Source organism: Budorcas taxicolor, chromosome 22 (assembly GCF_023091745.1).
Source record: "Budorcas taxicolor isolate Tak-1 chromosome 22, Takin1.1, whole genome shotgun sequence".
NCBI classification, from domain to species: domain Eukaryota; kingdom Metazoa; phylum Chordata; class Mammalia; order Artiodactyla; family Bovidae; genus Budorcas; species Budorcas taxicolor.
Window position 1 is genome coordinate 32939092 of NC_068931.1, and position 21462 is coordinate 32960553.

The 21462-nt window shown below is 39.5% G+C and overlaps 1 protein-coding gene across 1 annotated transcript in view; it reads left to right on the forward strand.

Moving 5' to 3' along the window:
* Positions 1–21462, forward strand: part of OSBPL1A (oxysterol binding protein like 1A) — a 210961-nt gene that overhangs the window by 38235 nt on the left and 151264 nt on the right. The window contains exons 6-13 of the mRNA XM_052660236.1: positions 243–328; positions 1459–1603; positions 11549–11610; positions 11710–11754; positions 12602–12675; positions 12790–12853; positions 19092–19190; positions 20995–21117. Coding sequence (XP_052516196.1) covers positions 243–328; positions 1459–1603; positions 11549–11610; positions 11710–11754; positions 12602–12675; positions 12790–12853; positions 19092–19190; positions 20995–21117 — 698 coding nt within the window. The remainder of the gene's footprint in view (positions 1–242; positions 329–1458; positions 1604–11548; positions 11611–11709; positions 11755–12601; positions 12676–12789; positions 12854–19091; positions 19191–20994; positions 21118–21462) is intronic.

Consider the following 21462-nt stretch of genomic DNA (forward strand, 5'->3'; position numbering starts at 1 on the left):
GTAACATACTTAAAGGCCTCTGAATTGAAAACAAATTCATCTGAACGTGAGGGAAGTTCAGGTCTGTAATCTGAAGTCTAAGGCAGTGAGAATAATAATGAAGTCTCACAGCATTTGAATTACAATTCAAAACATTGTGACTTTTCTCACCACTATCCCTTTGTTCTTTATACATCTCTGTGATAAATTTGCTAATAGGATCCAGCCTAGAAGTAGAGTAATATGTACCTTTCCTTTTGCAGCTGTAGAAAGGACTCAACAAAGAAAGCTTGAAGAATTACTTTTAGCAGCAGCAAGAGAAGGCAGAACAGCAGAACTTACAGCTCTGGTAAAAAAAAAATGTGTTATTTCTTTACGCTGTGGGAAATTTTCGATCTAATGTTGAGTTCATAACGTAGTCAAACTGTGGGACCAAAATACTCGAGATCAGAGTAATAGAACAGAAGTCTTTAAATATCTAAAAACACAGTCTGGTGATACTTTAAGCAGGGTTCATTTTACATGATGGTGTTTTTCTCTGATTTACTTCCACACTTTCTACTGAAAACCTAATGGTTAAGAATCTGGTTTTTCAAGGTAAACATTTAATGTAAGGGTAGTTTTTTTTTTTTTTTTTTAATGATTAAGCCAATTTAAACTTGATGTGTAATGTATAGAATCTTATAAAGGAATATCTTTCTCTAATTTTGATGAGTAATTACTTCTGAAAGGTATGCTGTACTTCCAGAAATTAACATACAGACAAGGGACATTAGTTTTGAAATATTTATATCATGTTAGAACAGGTTGAAAACTTTACCCATTTTATTTTTTTGTCCTTAGGAGACCTACTTTCCAGTTTCCATTTCCTGAAAATAGTCTCATTAAATACAAAACTCTGAATGTGTTCTAAATTCACGACTGAAGCACGGCTGTTTGCCTTAAAGTTATTTCAGCTTGTTTGAAAAGGCTTCTCTGGTTTCCAAGGATGGGGCCTAAAATGTTTTTTAAACGTTCTGAAATGGAGACTGTAAAGAATTGTTTTTAAAGAAGTCAACCGGGAACAACAAATTCAGTAGCCGTTTAATATTTACACAGTTAACATTTATGGTTTTAACTCTTCTGAATGGCTGTCTCTGGTAGACCAGTTTGTAATTCTGTTGTCACAAGTGTGAATTGCAAGACTGGTAGGAGCGAGTGGATCTTCGTGGAATCCCAGTGCCCCAGCTTGGTGTGTGGTGTCTGTCGTCAGGGAAGTGTGGGACCTGAGACCCCACAGCAGCTTGAGGGGAGCATGCAGGGTGATGTGGGTTCACTGCTTTTCCGAGCAGGAAGCCACTGATGGTCGAGATGCTAGGGAGCCCAGCTGCCCAGGCTCAGGAACGGGAGGGTCCACCTCAGTTATCTGTTATGTGGTGGTTTTATGGGAGAAAGACTGTCTTCAGCATATAATTCACATTGCATTTCTTCAATTGTTAGCTCAACCGGCCGAATCCTCCTGATGTTAACTGTTCGGATCAGTTAGGCAACACACCCTTGCATTGTGCTGCTTACCGGGCTCATAAACAGTGTGCCTTAAAGCTTCTAAAGAGTGGAGCAGACCCTAATCTGAAGAACAAGAATGGTAAGTATGTTGGTGATAGCCATTGATGGTCATTTTGAAGTTATAAAAAAAAGGCGTTTCGTTTTAGCATCCAGCCTGTGTTAAACTGTTTAATTATGAAGTCAAGGCATTTATACAAAAGAAAAAATTTATTGATTTACTTGCCAGTTAAGACCTAAATGTTTAATAATGCCTATTTCACCTGAGGCACTAAAGATGGCTTAAAATCTGATTCCTACCCTCAAGGGGAGGAAATGTACAGTTCAGTTCAGTCGCTCAGTCGTGTCCGACTCTTTGTGACCCCATGAATCACAGCACGCCAGGCCTCCCTGTCCATCACCAACTCCCAGAGTCTATACAAACTCATGTCCATTGAGTCAGTGATGCCATCCAGCAATCTCATCCTCTGTGGTCCCCTTCTCCTCCTGCCCCCAATCCTTCCCAGCATCAGGGTCTTTTCCAGTGAGTCAGCTCTTCGCATGAGGTGGCCAGAGTATTGACGTTTCAGCCTCAACATCAGTCCTTCCAATAAACACCCAGGACTGATCTCCTTTAGTTTGGACTGGTTGGATCTCCTTGCAGTCCAAGGGACTCTCAAGAGTCTTCTCCAACACCACAGTGCAAAAGCATCAATTTTTGGTGCTCAGCTTTCTTCGCAGTCTGATTCTCACATCCATACATGACTACTGGAAAAACCATAGCCTTGACTAGACGGACCTTGGCAAAATAATGTCTCTGCGTTTTAATATGCTGTCTAGGTTGGTTATAACTTTCCTTCCCAGGAGTAAGCGTCTTTTCATTTCATGGCTGCAATCACCATCTGCAGTGATTTTGGAGCCCAAAAATATAGGTTCTTGTTATTTGTGGTAGTCTTGTTCTATTAATACAATGTTGCTGGGACCTCTGAATTAGTGGATACTGAACCATTGCTCATAAGGGAAATAGAGTGAGACTCCTATGAGCCTTTGGTCACAGCATCCCATCCACAGATCACACATAACCTTGTTTTATGTGAGCCTCTGTGTAAAAACACCTTATTTAATGTATATTATTGATGATTAACACTGAGCTCACTACCAGGAACATCATATCTCAAGCCTGAACTAAGATCCTGTAACATGTATTCTATCTGGAAGGCACATCAGAGGCTTCTTCAGCTTACGAGCACTAGACAGCACTTCATCACCGTGCTTGGGGGCCGGTTTCAGCAGTGAAATCACCAGAAACAAGAAGCAAGAAAGGTGAAAAGTGCGGCCGTAGGTAGCCTGTGACGAGGACACTTGTTTACAGTCTGAGGGCTGAGACAAAAGGGCAGAGCATCAGCCTTTTCACTTCAGGAACCAATGCATCAGAAGACTCAATTTTTTTTCTCTTAAAAAAAAAAAGTTTGTTTAGTCAGCCTTTGAAGGCACCTAGTTTGTGTATGAAAAAGCAGTAAAATGGCAAATGTACAGGGTTCATGATGGGTAGAAACATGGAGAGGTGGGAAGAAGACTCTAATTTTTTATTAATCTGGATGTGTCTGTGAATGACCAGAAAATTGCTATGAGTATTGATTGGTGATTAAAGTAAATTTTAACAATACTCAAGTTTGTAAATGTGGAGTTCTCAAATAAGGAGGATAGATTATACACCCAGGACAGTGTCGATGACAGAGTTGGGTAACCTTAAGAGAAGCTGCAGAGTGTGTCTTGGGTATTCAGTGGAGGGACATCCCAGTAGGGCTGCTTCACATCCCCTTTTGTGGACCTGGAGAACTGGAATTTACAGTTCCTGAGAAGGGGAAGACTGTAGGAGGGGCAGGTGAGCAGATGCTAAGAATTAGGGGCTTGGTTTTTAAGACATTACAATTTTGAAATACTGTCATGTAATGCACATGATAGAGTTGGAAAAAGAACTTTGAGTCTAGGTGGGAGGGGTCTGGGTAGAGATACAAATTTGGGGATCATGTGTAAAAGTTAGATCTAGATGGATCGAAGAAATGAACAGAAGAGTTAAAACCATAAAACTGTAGAACAAAATGCAGGAGAAAATCTTAGTTATCTTGGGTCTTGCAAAGATTTCTTAAATATGACACAAAAAATATGAGTGATAAAATATTGATAAATTGGACTTTGTCAAAATTAGAACATTTCCTCTTCAATAGGCACTGTTATGAAAATGCAAGTTATGGGAGGAAATATTGGCAAAACATATACAACAATGAACCTCTATCTAGGATATATACAGAACCTTTATAACTCTAAGAGGAAGATAACCCAGTTCTGAAAAGTTTCAGCCATTTCACCAAAGATACACAGATGGCAAAAATCACATTACGAAAAGAGCCGTATAGAGATATAGAACTTAGGATTCATTTCCATGAAAAAAGTGCGTTCACATAAATACAGGGAGTATGTACCATGATGTTTATTTCAGCTCTGTCTAAAATATTAAAAAGGTAGACATAAGCCTAACAGCTCGAATCAGCTGAGGTTTGCTTTTATACTTGCGGTAATACTAAAATCGAGAGAACAGGGGCTACTTATATCAATGTGGATAAATAAGACAATGAGCAAAGAAAGGAAGTTGAAGCATAATAGGTAAGCCATTATTTCAATATTAACACCATACTGAACACGTAAAAGCACTTCATGGGGGACTTTTCTGGTGGTCTAGTGGCCAAGACTCTCTCTGGTCCCAATGTAGGGGGCCCAGGTTCGATCCCTGGATGGGGAATTCGATCCTGCATGCCACAGCTACGAGTCCACATGCTGCAGCTAAGACCCAGTGCAACCAGATAAATAGACAAATAAAAAGAAAATTTTTTTAAAAAGCACTTTATGGGTACATTCCTGTATAATAAAAGTGGAATACACACTTGAGAATGATGATGCTACCAATTTGTGTCATCAAAAAAAATGAAAACAAAATAATAAAGCTGGAAGTGGGGAAGAATCATCATGATTACCTTTGAAAGTTAGTAGCAGTTTACAGAATGATTGAAGGGTAAACTTCTAAAAGTAATGCAAGGTGGATACAGATATTTGGAAAGTTCAGCATGCCTGTTAAAAGATGTTAATGTGTTCTTGATAAAAGTTAAGATGGTGCCTTCTGAGACAGTACTTTTTTCTTACTTGTTTTTTAAAAAAATTTTTTTATTTTTTAAAAAATAGAGAGTTTTTCTTATTCTACTACCATAAGAGTAGTAGTGTCTGCATTTTAGGAAGTTTTAAAAATAGAGAAAGAACATACATTACTCCAATACAGCCTCTGGTATTTTGGCATATTATATACCATTCGGATTTATTCTCATACCTATTTTTGAGCATTTTTTAAAGTTTCAAAGCATGCTGCTTTTTTCTGGCCAAATGAGGAAAAATGAAGACACTGAAAAGGTATAATCACCTCTACCCAAACATCCAAAGATTTAGGTTTTAGTTGCTGTTCTATGGTAGGCTAGATTTTTAAAATTTAAAATAATAGATACCAACTCGAGAGTGTAAGCAAAAGAAGGATCATATATTATTAGTATAAGAATACAGAGGTATCTCTCTGTATTTCAAAACAGGAAATGCTGTTCACCATCAGAGGGGATGGAATCAGGAAACAGGATGCTGTTAGGCCCCAAGGCGGCTGCCACTCATTGTGTGTGTGTGTCTCTGCACTGTGTGGTCCCTCATTTCTGTCGCTTAGCAGATGAGCTCGTTTGTTTTCCGGCCTACATGAGAGAAGATGGCTGCCTGGTAGCTACATTCAGTGGATCATTGTCCGTTAACCTCAGTTTTAAGTCTAAGTGGGGGGCAGTATGATGGCGCCCACTTGTGTTAGGTGCCCACCATTGGTGCAGTCAATAGGAGTTGGGGTGGAGGTACAAACATGGTGGCTGGGGTCTTCCCCTGCAGGGTGTACAAAGGGCAGAGGGTGCCCAGAGGATGGTGATAAGTATGGGCCGGCAAACACCTAGGAATGTATCTACCATTCTTTCTAGTTTATGGCTTGTAAATAGAGTTGACATATTAAAATCCTAAGAGTTGACTCATTGGAAAAGAGTCTGATGCTGGGAGGGATTGGGGGCAGGAGGAGAAGGGGACGACCGAGGATGAGGTGGCTGGATGGTATCACTGACTCGATGGACGTGAGTCTGAGTGAACTCCGGGAGTTGGTGATGGACAGGGAAGCCTGGCGTGCTACGATTCATGGGGTCGCAAAGAGTCGGACATGACTGAGCGACTGAACTGAACTGATATTAAGCATCAGCAGTGTTCCATGTTGTTCTTGGAAGCATGATCTTCATAGCTTGCCTTCTGCGTAGTAGTTCGTGTGGGTATAATGGGCTCCATGCCTCCAAACCTTCAGTGATAAGAACAATGATAATTTCTATATTTTTTATGACTAAATTTTCCAAGTCTCTTAAAACAAAGATGTTTAAAGTCAAACTTGTTGGTCCTCCTCTTTGATTTCTTCTAAAACCACTAAGCTTAGGCAGCAGTTGGGGCATATCCGATTCTGTTCTCCCTAGTGTGTCTGTGGCACGTCTATTCAACACATGCCGAGCCTCTGCTGTGGTAGTTACTGGCGACCCAAAAGTGAACAAAATCTGTCTCCACTCTCTTGGAGCTTGTGTTCTGGTGGGAGGAGACAGACAAAGCAAAAAATACGTTCAATGTCGAGCAGTGATGTGCTGAAAAATAAAACAGGCCAAAGGGAATAGAGGGTGAGTCAGTGGGGCTGATGTTTTGGGAAGCAGGGAGGGAAGGGAAGGTCGCTCTGAAGTGACCTTGAGCAGAGAGCCCGACCGAGGACGGGAGGGAGCCCTGGTGAGGGATTCAAGCAGAAGAGCAGTGAAAGCAAAGGAGAGGCCAGTGTGAAAGCTCAGGGTAGGCGGGCACTTGACATATTTGAGGAAGAGAGCTGCTTGGGTGCCTAGAAGGTGCTCATGAGGGAGAGTGGTAACTCCAGACAATAGCCAGAGGCTCAGCCCTGCTGGCCAGTGTGGAGGGTTTTGAGCAGAAAAGGTGATGTGAGCGTGTACTTAGGATGTGAGACCCTCAACTTGCTAATCACTTACCTCTGCACCCTTCATCAAAGCATCCATTCATTCCTCTTCCATTGTTCTGTTAGCCCTTTCTCATCCACTTGAAGAGCTGACTGTGTTTTCTGTACTCACTCGTTGCCTCATCTATCACTTTCCCTCAACAGTGTTGCACGTTTAATGTTTGTTTTTCTAAGATTTTATTCGCTGGTAATCTTTCCCCTACTATTCTTTGTTGAGGATTTTCCTTGACAGTCGTTCCTTAACTGTTTTTCCAAATGGCTTTAATTTTCTTAGGTTCTTAGTAAAAATGCTGTTGGCCCCTGATTGAGATTGCATTCTTTGTAAATTAATTTGAGGCGTGTTGACATTTGTATTTGGTTTTCCTATTAAGGGCCAAGTCTGTATCATGCAAAAATTTAAAAACAGGATCATTCCTGTTTTTTACTTTATTTTGTTGTGGTTGAAAAGAGGTGGTGTGATTCTGAAATAGCTGGTTATAGTGCCCAACCAGGAAAGGAGGCTATTTCATTCCGTTCAAAAACATTTTATTAAATTCTCACAATGTGCTAGGTACTGTGGACATTGAATCCGGAAATGAGGGCTCTGTATGGGATTTCAACTGGTTGGCGGGAGTTCAGAATTTGTTTTTGGTGTTAGGACAGAATTTTGTGAAAGAAACCACAGTGTCCTTCTCTCTACCTAAAGGAATAGTTTCTCAAAAGTGCGCTGTAGATAGAATAAAAATAACAAGTTGCCAGAGCTTTTCAGAAGACATCCTCATATGTGCTGGCTAGAAAACCTAAAGTGATTATCAGTTGCTCAGTTAACATTTTAAAAAGTTTTTTCCCTACCAAGAAAGTAATCTGTGGCCAGTTTAAGTTTTATCCATCAGCAGTCTGATAATCTACCTCAAAAATAAATCTCAAACGCATGTACTTTTCTCCATACCTACTGATGTCCCCATTTTGCTACTAACTCTCTAGTTCAAGCCACCAGTATCTCTTTTTTAAAATCAATTTTTATTGTAGTATGGTTGATCTGTAATGTTTTAGTTTCTGCTGTACAGCAAAGTGAATCAGGTATACATACCCATATATCCACTCATTTTTAGATTCTTTTTGCATATAGGTCATTACAGAGTATGGAGTAGAGTCCCCTGTGCTCTTCAGTAGATTATTATCTATCTCTAGCGATGTGAGTATGTCAGTCCCAGTCCCCCAGTTTACCCCCCTTGATGACCATAAATTTGTTTTCTATACCTGTGACTCCATTTCTGTTTCATAAGTTCATTTGTACCATTTCACATATAAGCAACGTCATGTGATTTGTCTGTCTTTGACTTACTTCACTCGGTATGACAATCTCTAGGACCATCCATATCACTGCAGATGGCATTATTTCATTCTTTATTTGTAGCCGAGTAGTATTCCATTGTATATATGTACCACATCTGTGTCCACTCCTCTGTGGATGGACATTTAGGTTGCTTCCATGTCCTGGCTGTTGTAACTAGGGCTACAGTGGACACTGGGGTGTGTGTATCTTTTTGAGTTACGGGTTTTATCCAGATACATGCCCAGGAGTGGGATTGCTGGATCATACGGTACATCTGTTTTCAGTTTTTTAAGGAACCTCCATATTGTTGTCCATAGTGACTGCACAAAAATATATTCTCACCAACAGTGTAGGGTGGTTCCTTTTTCTCTACACCCTCTCCAGCATTTATTGTTTGTAGATTTTTGATAATGATGGCCATTCTGACCAGTGTGAGATGGTATCTTATTATAGTTTTCATTTTCATTTCTCTGATTTGAGCATCTTTTCATGTGCCTGTGAGAACTGTCTATTTAGATTTCCACCCATTAAAAAATTTTCTTTTTTTTTTTTAAATTTTGAGCTGCATGAGCTGTTTGTAACTAGTATCTTTCACCTGGACCTTTGCTTTGTAACTTGTATCCTTGCTTTTCTCTTGCGCACCTTTACAAGCTTTCCCCACACAGACACTGTGGAGATCTTTTTTTTTTTAAATTTTTATTACAGAAATTATCAGAGCTTAAAAAGAGTATAATTAATGTAGAAATTATCCTCTCTCAGGCATTATCAATAATCCACTCACCAGATGTCATATTATTTTGTCTATAAATACTTAAATTCTTTTTTACAAAATATGGTCTTCTTTAAAAAAAAGTCGTGATAGTTGCACAACTCTGAATATACTAAAAACCATTGACTTGTACACTCTAGATGAATAAATTATATGGTGAGTGAATTCTCTCAGTAGAGCTATTAAGTAGCCACAATGGCACTATCCTGTTAATAATTTTATAATTTCTCAAAAATCATCAAATAGCTAAAGTCCACATTTCCCCAGATAGTGTTGAAAAGTTCTTTTAACACACTTTGACAGAGTTTGAAACATAAGTCAGATCATGTTATTCTTTTAGCTAAAACCTTTCTATGGCTTTCCATCATATTTAGGATAAAACACAGACTCCTTGTACTGTTTCACAAAGGTCTGACCTACCAGCAAGCCTCACAGGATGTGACTTCTCTCTCCCTCTGCCTCTCTCTTGCCCACCTAACTGTTCCTACCTCAGGGCCTTTGCATCAGTTGTTGCCTCTGCGTGCAGGGCCTCTCCCCTGGATTCTCATGAGGCTGGACCCTTTCAGTTTAAACATCCTCCCTCAGAAAGACTTTCCTCATCAATCTTCTAGTCTCCAATCTGAAGTGGCATCTCGGTCATTCTTTTTCAGAACATTCACTTAAAAATGTTGGCCCAGCGTGGGTGGTGGTTGTTAGTTGCTGAGTTGTGTCTGACTCTTTGCGACCCAATGAACTGCAGCACGCCAGGCTCCTCTAACCTTCGCTATCTTCCGGAGCTTGCTCAAACTCATGTCCATTGAGTCAGTGATGCCATCCAGCCTTCTCATCCTCTGTGGCCTCCTCCTCCTCCTGCCCTCAGTCTTTCCCGGTATCAGTCTTGCCAATGAATTGGCTCTTTGCATCAGGTGGCCAAAGTATTGGAGCTTCAGCATCAGTCCTTCCAATGAATATTCAGGATGGATTTCCTTTAGGATTGATTGGTTTGATCTCCCTGTTGTCCAAGGGACTCTCAAGAGTCTTCTCCAGCACCAGAGTTCAAAAGCATCTGCTCTTCGGCCCTTAGCCGTCTTTATGGTCCAACTCTCACAGCCGTACTTGACACCTGTAAAAACCATAGCTTCGAGTTTACAGACCTTTGTCAGCAAAGTGATGTCTCTGCTTTTTAGTATGTTGTCTGGGTTTGTCATAGCTTGGGTTATTATTTGCTGTATCCCGTTTTATTAATTTGTCTGTCTTTCCCTTTTTCTTTATCACTGCCCCCCAATTTTTTCTGTCCTGTTCACTGCTGAATCCCCAGTGCCTGAGATATTGTCACATAATAGACTCATTAGACAATTTTACAAAAAAATTGTCCTACACATACCAGGTGATTGGTATTTATAAAAAGTTTATTTGATAGAATGTGTCACTTCCTGTGTAAATAGAGTTCCAGTCTGATAGGTTATTTCTTCAAAGACCTAGGTTTTTTTGTTTTTTTATTTGTAAATATCTTTTGTTTCTCTGGGCTTCCCTTGTGGCTCAGATGGTAAAGTATCTGCCTGCAATACAGGAGACCCAGGTTCAGTCCCTGGTTGGGGATGATCCTCTGGAGACAGGAATAGCTACCTGCTACAGTATTCTTGCCTGGAGAATTCCGTGGACAGAGCAGCCTGGTGAGTTACAGTCGGTGGGGTCGCAGAGTCGGACTCCACTGAGCGACTAACACTTTCGTCTTTGTTTCTCTAGGAGTTGGAAACTCTTGAGGGTATGAGATGATTGTTTAGTTTGTATCCTTTACATAGTGCTCACTTCAGAACTCATTAAGTAATTTACACACAAATTCTGTTTTTGTCATTTGGCACAACACAGAGTGCTTGTGTGTGTAAGCTTAAGAAAGTTACCGTGACACCTTGCTGGTTTCATTCTCTGTGATCCCTTTGGCCTTTGGTCCTCAGTTGTGGACCATCACAGACTTAGTCTGTGAGTTGTCTCTGCCTCCTGTTCTCCAGCAAGATAGCTTAAGAGCAGCTGTGATGAGCTGAATAATGCTCCCCCAGTGATGTGGTTAGTTGAGTATCTGGAGATAGCGAGAGAATCCTGAATTCTCCAGGTGGGCCCAGTGTCATCACGAGGGTCCTTCCTTTTGGGGAGGAGGCAGGAGGATCAGAATATTGAGAGAGAAAAAATGTAAGCTGAGGTTGGAATGATGCACTTTGAAGATGGAGGGAGGGACCACTAATCAAGGGATGTAGGCAACCTCTGGAAAAGGCAAAGAAAGAGATGCTCCCCCAGAGTCTCCAGAGGATGGCAGGCCCGCCAGCAACCTGGTTATTGGCCCAGTGAAACTGTGGATTCATGACCTCCCCAGGTGTAAGGAAGTCATTTGTATTGTTTTAACCCACAATGTGCGTGCTAAGTCGCTTCAGCCTTGTCTGACTCTGTGCGACCCTATGGACTGTAGCCCGCCAGGCTCCTCTGGCCATGGGATTCTCCAGGCAAGAATATTGGAGTGGGTTGCTGTGCCCTCCTCCAGGGGATCTTCCCACCCAGGGATCGAACCCATGTCTCTTACATCTCCTGGATTGCGGGGGTAATTTATTACAACAGCAGTAGGAAACTGACGGATTGACTTTCGGCAAGAAAGCCTGAATGATCACAGACCTTATCCAGAGTGTTCAGAATTTAGTTTGACTTGCTGGCTTAATAGTTACTGAAAAAGAGGCTGTAAAGAATTGAGATGGCAACTTCAGGTAGGTGATTTGGGTTGTGGTTGATGGCATAGGAAAGATTATTACGTGCTGTCATAGCAGCATCAGTTTTTAGTAGAATTAAGCTCTTGATGGCTTGCTTTCTTGTATTTACACAGATCAGAAGCCTCTTGATCTTGCCCAGGGTGCTGAAATGAAACATGTTCTTGTTGGTAATAAGGTATGTGGTAATGGATTGCATTTGTATATGTAGAAAGAAAATTTGAGTTCTTGAAACACATAGATGCGCTTTTAACAAAAACGTGTTCTTTTTTAATAGATCATACACAAAGCTTTGAAACGATACGAAGGTCCTCTCTGGAAGGTAGGTTGGAATGAGTTTTTAATTATAATACCGGGAAAGAAGATTTCTTAGGTGATCTCTTGTTAAAATTTGTTTTCATTATTTTCTGAAGTATGTGATTTAGTAATTATTTGATCTTATAATGTAAACCATTGTTTTACTGCTGGACTTCATTAGGCATCCAGTGATTGTAGCAATTAACTGTCTCTTGTGTTGGTCTGACACCTTTAGATGGCCAAGTTTGTACAGAGCAGAGTGGAGGGATTTTTTTTCTTAAGGATAGGATTATACTATCATTTTTGTTACGAACATTGATCTGTAGAATACTCAGGAGGAATTTAATATTAAATTGTCACAGAACACACATGTAAAATCTTTCTGGTTTATAAACATTTCTTTGCGTTTTAGAGTTGTTATTTTCTAGAATTAACTATTTTGGAGCACATAGTTTCTTCTGCATTTGAAAGCGCTCCTTCTGTATATTTATGTACAAGTCTGTTTGTAGTGTATAAAATTTAGGATAATTTTCTTTTTTTAGAAGCTCTTTCAGAACTTTGAGGAAATTGTCTTTGAAGCCCACAACTGATACATTTCCCTGTAAATATCCTAGCACGGTATTGTCAGAACTGTAGACCGTGTTCATTGTTGATCTTACCAATATGGCATTGCTTCTGCTCCTGTCACTCGGTAGGGTGTTTTCATTTCTGCACCCAGTTTCTAGGTGACATTTGATCATGTTTGAGTGTGCAGTGGTACTGTCAAGATGAAAGGCTCAGACAGAACTATCATAACTTAATTACTTTTTATCAGTCAAGTATTTGAATCTAGATGTATCAGCTTGGAAAAATCTGTGTTATTTTCCCCTCAGAGTTCAAGGTTTTTTGGCTGGAGGTTATTCTGGGTAGTGTTAGAACATGGAGTCCTCTCATGGTATAGGAAACAGTAAGTATTATGATCTTTAATACTTCTTGAGTCTCAGCATGTACATTTTGAATGATTAAAACTTTTCACTAATCTCTTTTCCTTTTGCCTTGATAATCTATATTTATTTTGAAGGCCCGATGCAGTCCATAATGCTTATCGCCAGGGATGCAAACACCTAACTCAAGCAGTATGCACGGTAGGATGACACACGCATCTTTTGCTTAAACTGTGAACTCAGTCCTGCAAGTGATTGTGCTCAGTCATTGGAATAAGCTGCTTTGTAAAATCTTGGGGGTGGAAAGCGTATGTGCAGTTTGGCCCTCCCTATCTGTGACTTAATTCCAGAAAGTTCCATAAAGCAAAACTTGAATTTGGATGTACCAGCAACTATTTACGAAGTGTTTGCATTGTAATAGGTATTATAAATAATCTGGAGATGATTTAAAGCAAGCCAGAGTTGTGTGCAGATACTATGCCATTTTCTATAAGGGGCTTGCGCTTCCGTAGATTTTGGTATTCTACTCGTATATCTGTCGCCCACAGATATAGAGGGATGACTGCATATGTTTTCACTTGAGAACAAGTAAAGTTGTGGAATTCCATTTAAAAACTATGATCAAGTTTTTTTAAAAGTCAGTGTATTGCGGGATAAGAGAAGCATGATCCAAAAACATTTATACAGAATATTTACCATTTTGTATGTGTATGTAATATATGTATGTGTACATATTAACACATGTGTATGCACGTAGATATCTATATATGTGCATGTACGTGTGTCTTTGAACGTGGGTACATCTGGATAATGAAAATTTTCCTGGTGGTAAAATTTAAAGCCTGTATCAAAATCAGGATGTTTAGGTTCTCCATAATCCCATCTGGCTGTTTTACCAGCCAGGAGAAAAGAGTTTTTCCTCCGTGAAGATTAGTCTAAGACTGGAGCCTGGACACACTTGTTAGCTTGCTGCTTCAGTTTCTTTAGGGTTGTCAGCATGCCACAGAGGTGCACCCTTTTTTTAAAGCATAGGACCCAGGACTTCCCAGGTGGGCCAGAGGCTAAGACTCTGCAGTTCCAGTACTTTCACTGCGCAGTGTGTGGGTTTGATCCTTGGTCGGCTAACTAAGATCTCACATACTGCACAGCCAAAAGTAAACTGATAGCACCATTTAAAAACAAAAACAACGAAAAACCCAGCACCCACCTTTCTATGTGAACACTGCTGGGGGACCAGCACCACCACCCTGGAGATGTCACAGACTCAGTCCCCTGCCTCTGCAGTCCAGCCTTCTTACACACCTGGTCCCTCAGTGTCCTCACACCTCTTTCTCCCTTGCATCGGACCAGAGGGCCAGGGAAGTGCTGTCTAGTCTCAGCCATCTAATCTTCTCTTGTTGGTGCTTCTCAGACATTCTCATTTGTTCCAGCTTTTGATTCATTTACTGAACTCAAAGGCTTTTCCTCAGTTGGGTTCTTTCTCTTTCTTTTTTTGGTTGTTGTTCTTTCTCATTCTTGTCTACCTTAAAAAAATCACAGAAGTTGTTCCGTGATCCTTTTAAAATTTCCTGATCTTTAATTTCTTTAGAATTGCTTAGATCCTTCTACGTTACGCTTCACCTTGTTTATAGTTTTTGCTTCTTCTATAAACATCTGCTTAAAGCCTGCATTTAGGAACCCATATGGATCCACTGAAGGTAATGGGCATTAAATGAGTGACTGCTATGAGGCAGGCTCTGTTTACATTCTAGACTCTGAAGGTAGATGCTTAGATCATTGATTTGAGACCTTTTTTCTTTGCTAATATAGATGTTTACATCTATAAGTTTCTTTTTAAAAAAATTATAGTAAAATACACATAATGTAAAAGCTTACCTTCTTAGCCATTTTTAAGTTCAGTAGTGTTAACTCTGGGCTTCTCTAGTAGCTCAGCTGATAAAGAATCCGCCTGCAATGTGGGAGACCTGGGTTCAATCCCTGGATTGGGAAGATTCCTTGGAGGAGGGCATGGCAACCCACTCCAGTAGCAACGCACTGCCTGGAAAATCCCCATGGACAAAGGAGCCTGGCGAGCTACAGTGGGACACGACTGAGTGACTCAGCAGCAGCAGCAGTGTTTACTGTATTCACTTTGTTGCCCAGCAGATCTCTAGAACTTTCTCATCTTGCAGAACTGAAGCTTGATACACATGCAAGAGCACCTCTCTATTTCCCATACCCCCACCCCCTGGCAACCACCATTCTACTTGCCGTTTCTATGCTTTGACTACTTTAGACATCTCACCTGAGTGGAATTATACAGTAATTGTCAGGTTTATTTCACTTTGCATAATATCCTTAAGGGTCATCCATGTTATAGCATGTGACAGTATTTCTCTTCTTAAGGCTGAATAATATTCCACTGTTATGTGTAGACCACATTATCTTTATCTGTTCTCTATTAATAGATGTTTGAATTGTTTCCACCTTTTGGCTGTTGTGAATAATGCTGCTATAAACAGGAGTGTGAAAATGTCTCCTCAAGTTACTGCTTTCAGTTCTTTTGGATGTAAACGTCGGTGTGGAATTGGTGGGTCATGTGGTGATTCTGGTTTTAATTTTGTAAGGAATTTTCGTACTGTTTTCCATAGCACCTGGGCCATTTTACATTCGTATCAACACGGCTCCACTTTCTCCACATCCTCCCTGCAACACTTATTTCAGAGGGTTTGGTTTGTTTCTTTGCCATTCTAATAGGTATGAAATGGCATCTAACTACAGTTAGATTTTCATTGCCTTGATTATTAGTGATATTGACCATCTTTTCATGTACTTATTGACCACTTGTATATTGTCTTTGGAGAAATGCCTGTTTAATTTTCTTGCCCATTTTTTAATCAAGTTTTTTTTTTTTTCCTTGTTGGTATTGAGTTGTAGGAGTTCTTTGTCTCTTCCAGATATTATCTCCTTATCAGGAACATTTTTTTTAATATTTATTTTTTTATTTAAATATTCGCAATATTTTCTCCAATTTCATAGGTTGTCTTTTCACTCTGCTAATAATGTTCTTTGCATAGACGTTTTATGTAGTCTAATTTATGTTTTTTTCTTTTGTCACTTGGACTGTTGGTATCATATCCAGGAAACCATTTCTAAGTCCAGGGCCATGAAACTTTCTTCCCATGTTTTCTTGTAAGGGTTTTATAGTTTTAGCTCTGACCTGAGGCATCTGTTTCTCCTTGGCTTGTAGGTGGCAGCTTTCTTGCTGCGTCCTCACATGGCTTTTTCTCTGTGTGCAGGCATCCCTGCTTCCTCCTTCTCTCCTTGTAAGGACATCAGTCATACTGGACTAGGGTCCCACCCTTATGATCTCATTTCACCTTAATTACCCCTTTTAAAACCTTATAAAAGCCCGATCTCCAAATGTAGCTTCACTGGGGATTAGGGCTTCAACATATAAAGCCCTTAATCTGGTTGAGAAGTTCTTTTTCCTTTCCTAGTTAACTGAGAGTCCTCATTATGAAAATCTGTTGAACTTTATTAAATGCTTTTCCCATATTATCAAAATGCTCATATAGTTTTACTCATTTTGTTAATATGAGTATGTTGATAGACTTTAGGGTGTTAAAATCAATCTTACACTTCTGGGACAAATCTCACGAGGTTGTGATATACTACCATTTTAATATATTGTTCATAGTGAATAGTGAAGTCGCTCAGTTGTGTCCGACTCTTTGCGACCCCATGGACTGTAGCCTACCAGGCTCCTCTGTCCATGGGATTTTCCAGGCAATAGTCCTGGAGTGGATTGCCATTTCCTTCTCCAGGAGATCTTCCCAACCCAGGGATCGAACCCGGGTCTCCCGCATTGTAGACAGATGCTTTACCGTCTGAGCCACCAGGGAAGTCTGATACTGTTCATAAATACTTTGTTAAGAATTTTTGCTTTTTTGTTCATGATGGTTATTGGTTTATATTTCTCCTGTGGTGTTCGTATTTCTCCAGTGGTATTATCTGGTCTCACATAATGAACTGGAAAATGTTCTTTTTCAGTTTTCTAGAAGAGTTTGTATAGGATTACGTTACTGCTTCCTTAAATACTCACTAGAATTTGCCTGTGCAGTCACATGGGCCAGGGTGTGTGTGTGTGTGTGTGAGGATTGTCGTTACAAATTTGACTTGTTCAGTTGCTATAGGGCTATTCATATTTTCTATTTCTTCTTGGGTCGGTGTTTGTAATTTTTGCTGTTCAAGGAATTTGTCCATTTTCTTTTGGCTATAAAACTTAGGGTAATAATATTCTCTTGTGTTTTTAATGTCTTTGTGATAGGTAATGTTGTATACTCTTTTGCTCTTTATATTGGTAATTTATGTCTTCTCTTTTTTCCGAAGATCTGCCTAGCACTTTGTCACTTTTATTTTTGAAGTGATTGATTTCATTGAAATTTTTCTTATGATTTCATTCTCTTGATTTCATTGAAAATTTTCTCAGGCTTTTGCTATTTCATTGATTTTTGTTCGTTTTAAAGAATTTCTCCATGTTTTGGGCTTAATTTGCTCTATTTTATAGTTTCCTAAGGTTATAGCTTAGATTATTCAAATTACCATACAATTCAAAATATATTCTAATTCCTGTTGTGATTTCTTGTTTGATCCAATGGATATTTAGGAGTGTGTTGTTAAATTTCCAAATAGTTGGAGTTTTCATGATTGTGTTTTTGATTTACAATTTCATTTTGGTCATTGAACATTTTCTATATGATTTCCATCTTGTCAGATTTATTGAGACTTGCTTGATGTCTCTGCATATGGATTATTGTGGAGAATGCACTAGAGAATAATGTGTATTTTGCTCTTGTTGGCATGTCCTATAAACATTCAGTCATGATGGTTGGTAGTGTTGTTTAGATTTTTTGTGTCTTGCTGACTTTTTTTTCATTGTGTCAATTGCTGAGAGAATGGTATTTAAACTCCAGATATATTTGTAGCATTATTTATTTCTGTTATTGATCACATGCATATTATTTCTTCCTGATTAATTGACCCTTTTATCGTTATCTGGTGGCCATCTTTATCTCCTGTAATAATGTATTTTGTTTTGAAATCTGTTCTGTTTGATATTAATATAACCTTTCAGCCCTTCTTATGGTTATTGTTTATATAATATCTCTTTTTGTATCTACTTTCAACCTACCTATATCTTTATATTTATTTTCTGTCTCTTGCAGATAGTATATGTTTGGGTCCCTGTTAACCATTCTGACATTTTTTACCTTTTAATAGAATTTCTTTTGAGATTGTGGTCCATTTTTTTGGATGGTATCACTAATGTTAAGTTCCAGAGATCCTGGATCCTATTATTTTTCTCCATTGAAGGTTATTTCCATTGTTTCAGGTCATTTTTGTGGCCAGGTTTGGATTGTAAACTCTGTTTCTCATACAGTGGCTCTGGTCTGCATTCAGCTAGGCAGTATCTCAGCGACTGCTTGGAATCTATTTTCTGTGCATCAGTAAGAGATGTGAACAGAGTCGGGGAATCCCATCTCTCTCTTTCCTTCGGAGGACTCCCCTACTGTCTCTAGTATTTATGGCTGCCCAGCTTTGCTTTTTTAATTTCCAGAGACAGACTGTTATCCAAGTACACCCTCGCTGCTGTTGTGTCCCCCCAGGACTGTGCTACCTCAGTGAACAGTTTTGGGGATTTGAAGTGTTAATTGCTCAGTTGTGTCCGACTCTTTGCTACCCTATGGACTGTAGCCCACCAGGCTCCTCTGTCCATGGGACTCTGCAGGCCAGAATACTGGAGTGGTTTGCCATTCTGTTCTCCAGAGTATCTTCTCAACCCAGGGATCAAACTTAGGTCTCCTGCATTGCAGGCAGATTCTTTACTGTCTGAGCCACTTGGGAAGCTAAACTTGGTCGCAAGGGGACGTGCTCTCCCATGGAGTCGGCCAGCCCTTATTCAGACTTCACCTCTTACTTTTCTACTCCTCATGCTTTTACACTCAGTTCATTTTCTGTACTCACATCAAACAAAAGGTTCAGGAGAGTGGCATGAATAAGAAACTGGAACTCTGGTATCTAAAGGACTTTGTAGCCCAAGTGCATGCTATGTTAAATATTTAATAGGATGAGGGAAAAAACTATATACCTCGTGTATATTATTAGTATTTACTCTGAGTAATGAAGCATAAGAAAGCCATACTTGATGTAGATAAGCTACAATGCATTTGATACTCCCAACATTATCACTTTTTTTTCTCAGTATTTTAAATGTTTACTTGGGTAGATTCATATTGATGTATGGCAAAACCAATACAATATTATCAAGTAATTAAAAAAAAATGTTTACTTGGGTATTATTGTCATGTTAATAGTGTTGATTTTATGTGTAGATCATTTAAGGGTTCTGTTTTATGGGCATGAATGGTGTTGTCTTACTGACTTCTTTATATCCAAGGTAAAATCCACTGATAGCTGCCTCTTCTTTATTAAATGCTTCGATGACACTGTTCATAGCTTCAGGGTTCCTAAGAACAGCCTTCAGCAGACAAGAGAGGTAATTTTATGGATTTATTTGTCTTTTGTAAAACAACATTTAAGGACATAAAGAATATCAAATAGGCTCAATATTAACATCTACCCTCTTGTTGATTATTATTTTTAATGGGAGTGATGATATAAAACTTTTGAAATTTGGCTTATGAATTAATTCTTTATCAACATGTACCTGCAGGTATTTTAAGAGTTTGCTTCTGTGAAAATAAGGGGCCCTTAGTTGTTTTAGAAAAAAGCCTAAATGATTATTCAGTCTGCCCCTGAATTTATAGGTGAGGAAACTGAAGACGGTAAGATTGAAGTGCCCTCTTATGATCCTGCACCTGGCAAGCGACAGAGCCTGGCTCCAGCCCAGGGGTTCTGCTTTATTACACTGTAGACTCAGCCTCTCTCTGTGGTAATTTAAATGATAGCAGCAAGCAAGAAAATTGGGATTAATGTGACAAAAATTCATTGTGTGGTTATTTAATGGAGACTCCATATTCCTTTAGATCAAGGCAGTATTGTAAACTTACCTTGTTTTTTTTATAAATTATATAAGGGGTTAAAAGGATCTGTTCTCCAGGGGCTTCCCTAAGTAGTGGGCTTCCCTGATAGCTCAGTTGGTAAAGAATCTGCCTGCAGTGCAGGAGACCCTGGTTCAATTCCTGGGCTGGGAAGATCTGCTGGAAAAGGGATGGACTACCCACTCCAGTATCGTTGGGCTTCCCTTGTGGTGCAGCTGGTAAAGAATCCACCCAATGTGGGAGGCCTGGGTTCAGTCCCTGGGTTGGGAATATCTCCTGGAGAAGGGAACAGCTACCCACTCCAGTATTCTGGCCTGGAGAATGCCATGGACTGTGAAGTCCATGGGGTTGCAAAGAGTCAGACATGACTGAGCAACTTTCACTTTTTCCTAAGTAGTGCAGCGTATAAGAATCTGCTTACCAGTGCAGGAGACATGGGCTTGATCCTTGGTCTAGGAAGAGCCTGTGTAACACTTACTGAGCCTGTGCTCGAGAGCCCAGGAGCCTTCGCTGCTGAGCCCATGTGCCCTCGAGCCCGTGCTCTGCAACGAGAGAAGCCACCACAATGAGAAGCCCTCACACAACTGGAGAGCAGCCCCTGCTCTCAGCTGCTAGAGAAAAAGCCTGTGCAGCCAAAAATAAATATACAAAATAAAAATTTTCCTAAAAATGTATTTTCCAGAATGATTAACTTTTGCCTTGCAGAGATACACTAAACAATCCAAACCATGTCTGTCCTAACGTTTCATAAAAGGGTAAGCTTTCATCCTGAGAAATGCTGTGAGAAATGAGGTGGAAGTTAGGTAGGTATTTTTAGGGCCAACATTCCATCTTTTTGTAAATCACTGATTTTTCAAAAACAGTAAAAGTTAAAACATCAGGGCGATTTTTTGACTCTCTTAAAATGATCTGAGTTTCTTGTGCTTATGGCAGCTTAGTAAATTGTTGCTAGATGTATTATTATGCAATAACTTACTCACCAGAGTTGAGAACCTATAATTCTTAAGTGAAAAATTCTCCACCCATTGTTTTGTTTTTGTAATGTGTTTCAGTATTAATATGAATGAATACACAAACTTACAGATGATGTTTTTTAAAGGATTGGGAAAATTTTTTATCCAGACACGTCATAAACAAGAGACGTGCATCATTACTTTGTTGTTGGGTGTATTTTGCTTTGTTTTTTTGAAGCCATAATATTTTTTTTCTCCATGTAAATTTTATGCTTTTCAGGTTGTCATAATATGTGTTTCGAGTTAAAAGTGTATTTCACTTACTTAAATCCTTGGATTATCTCAGGACTGGCTGGAAGCAATAGAAGAGCATTCTGCTTACAGCACGCACTACTGTTCCCAAGACCAAGTGACTGATGATGAAGAAGACGATGCAGTTTCTGCTGTAGACTTGAAGGAATCCTTAGAGGTAAGTAGAAAATGTAACTTGACCTGTACAGCTAACTCTCAGGTTTTACTAAGAATATTTTTCTTAATATGAGGTTTTGAAATTAAGATTTTTATCCACAATGCAAATAGTATTACTCTTTTACTAATATTCTTCTGCTACTTATACTGTCTCTCTTATGGTAATAACTATCAAATATCTCTGTAAATAGGCTGTAATAATAGGCACGTGCCTACGTATATCTTGTTTGGTTAATATGTTTATGCTGTGATCAGATTATCATTCTGTCTGAAAACTGCCGCCAGGAGGGGAGGCATGCATTGCTTGTCTTAACTGCCCTTTATGACTTCACTGTATATTTCAGAG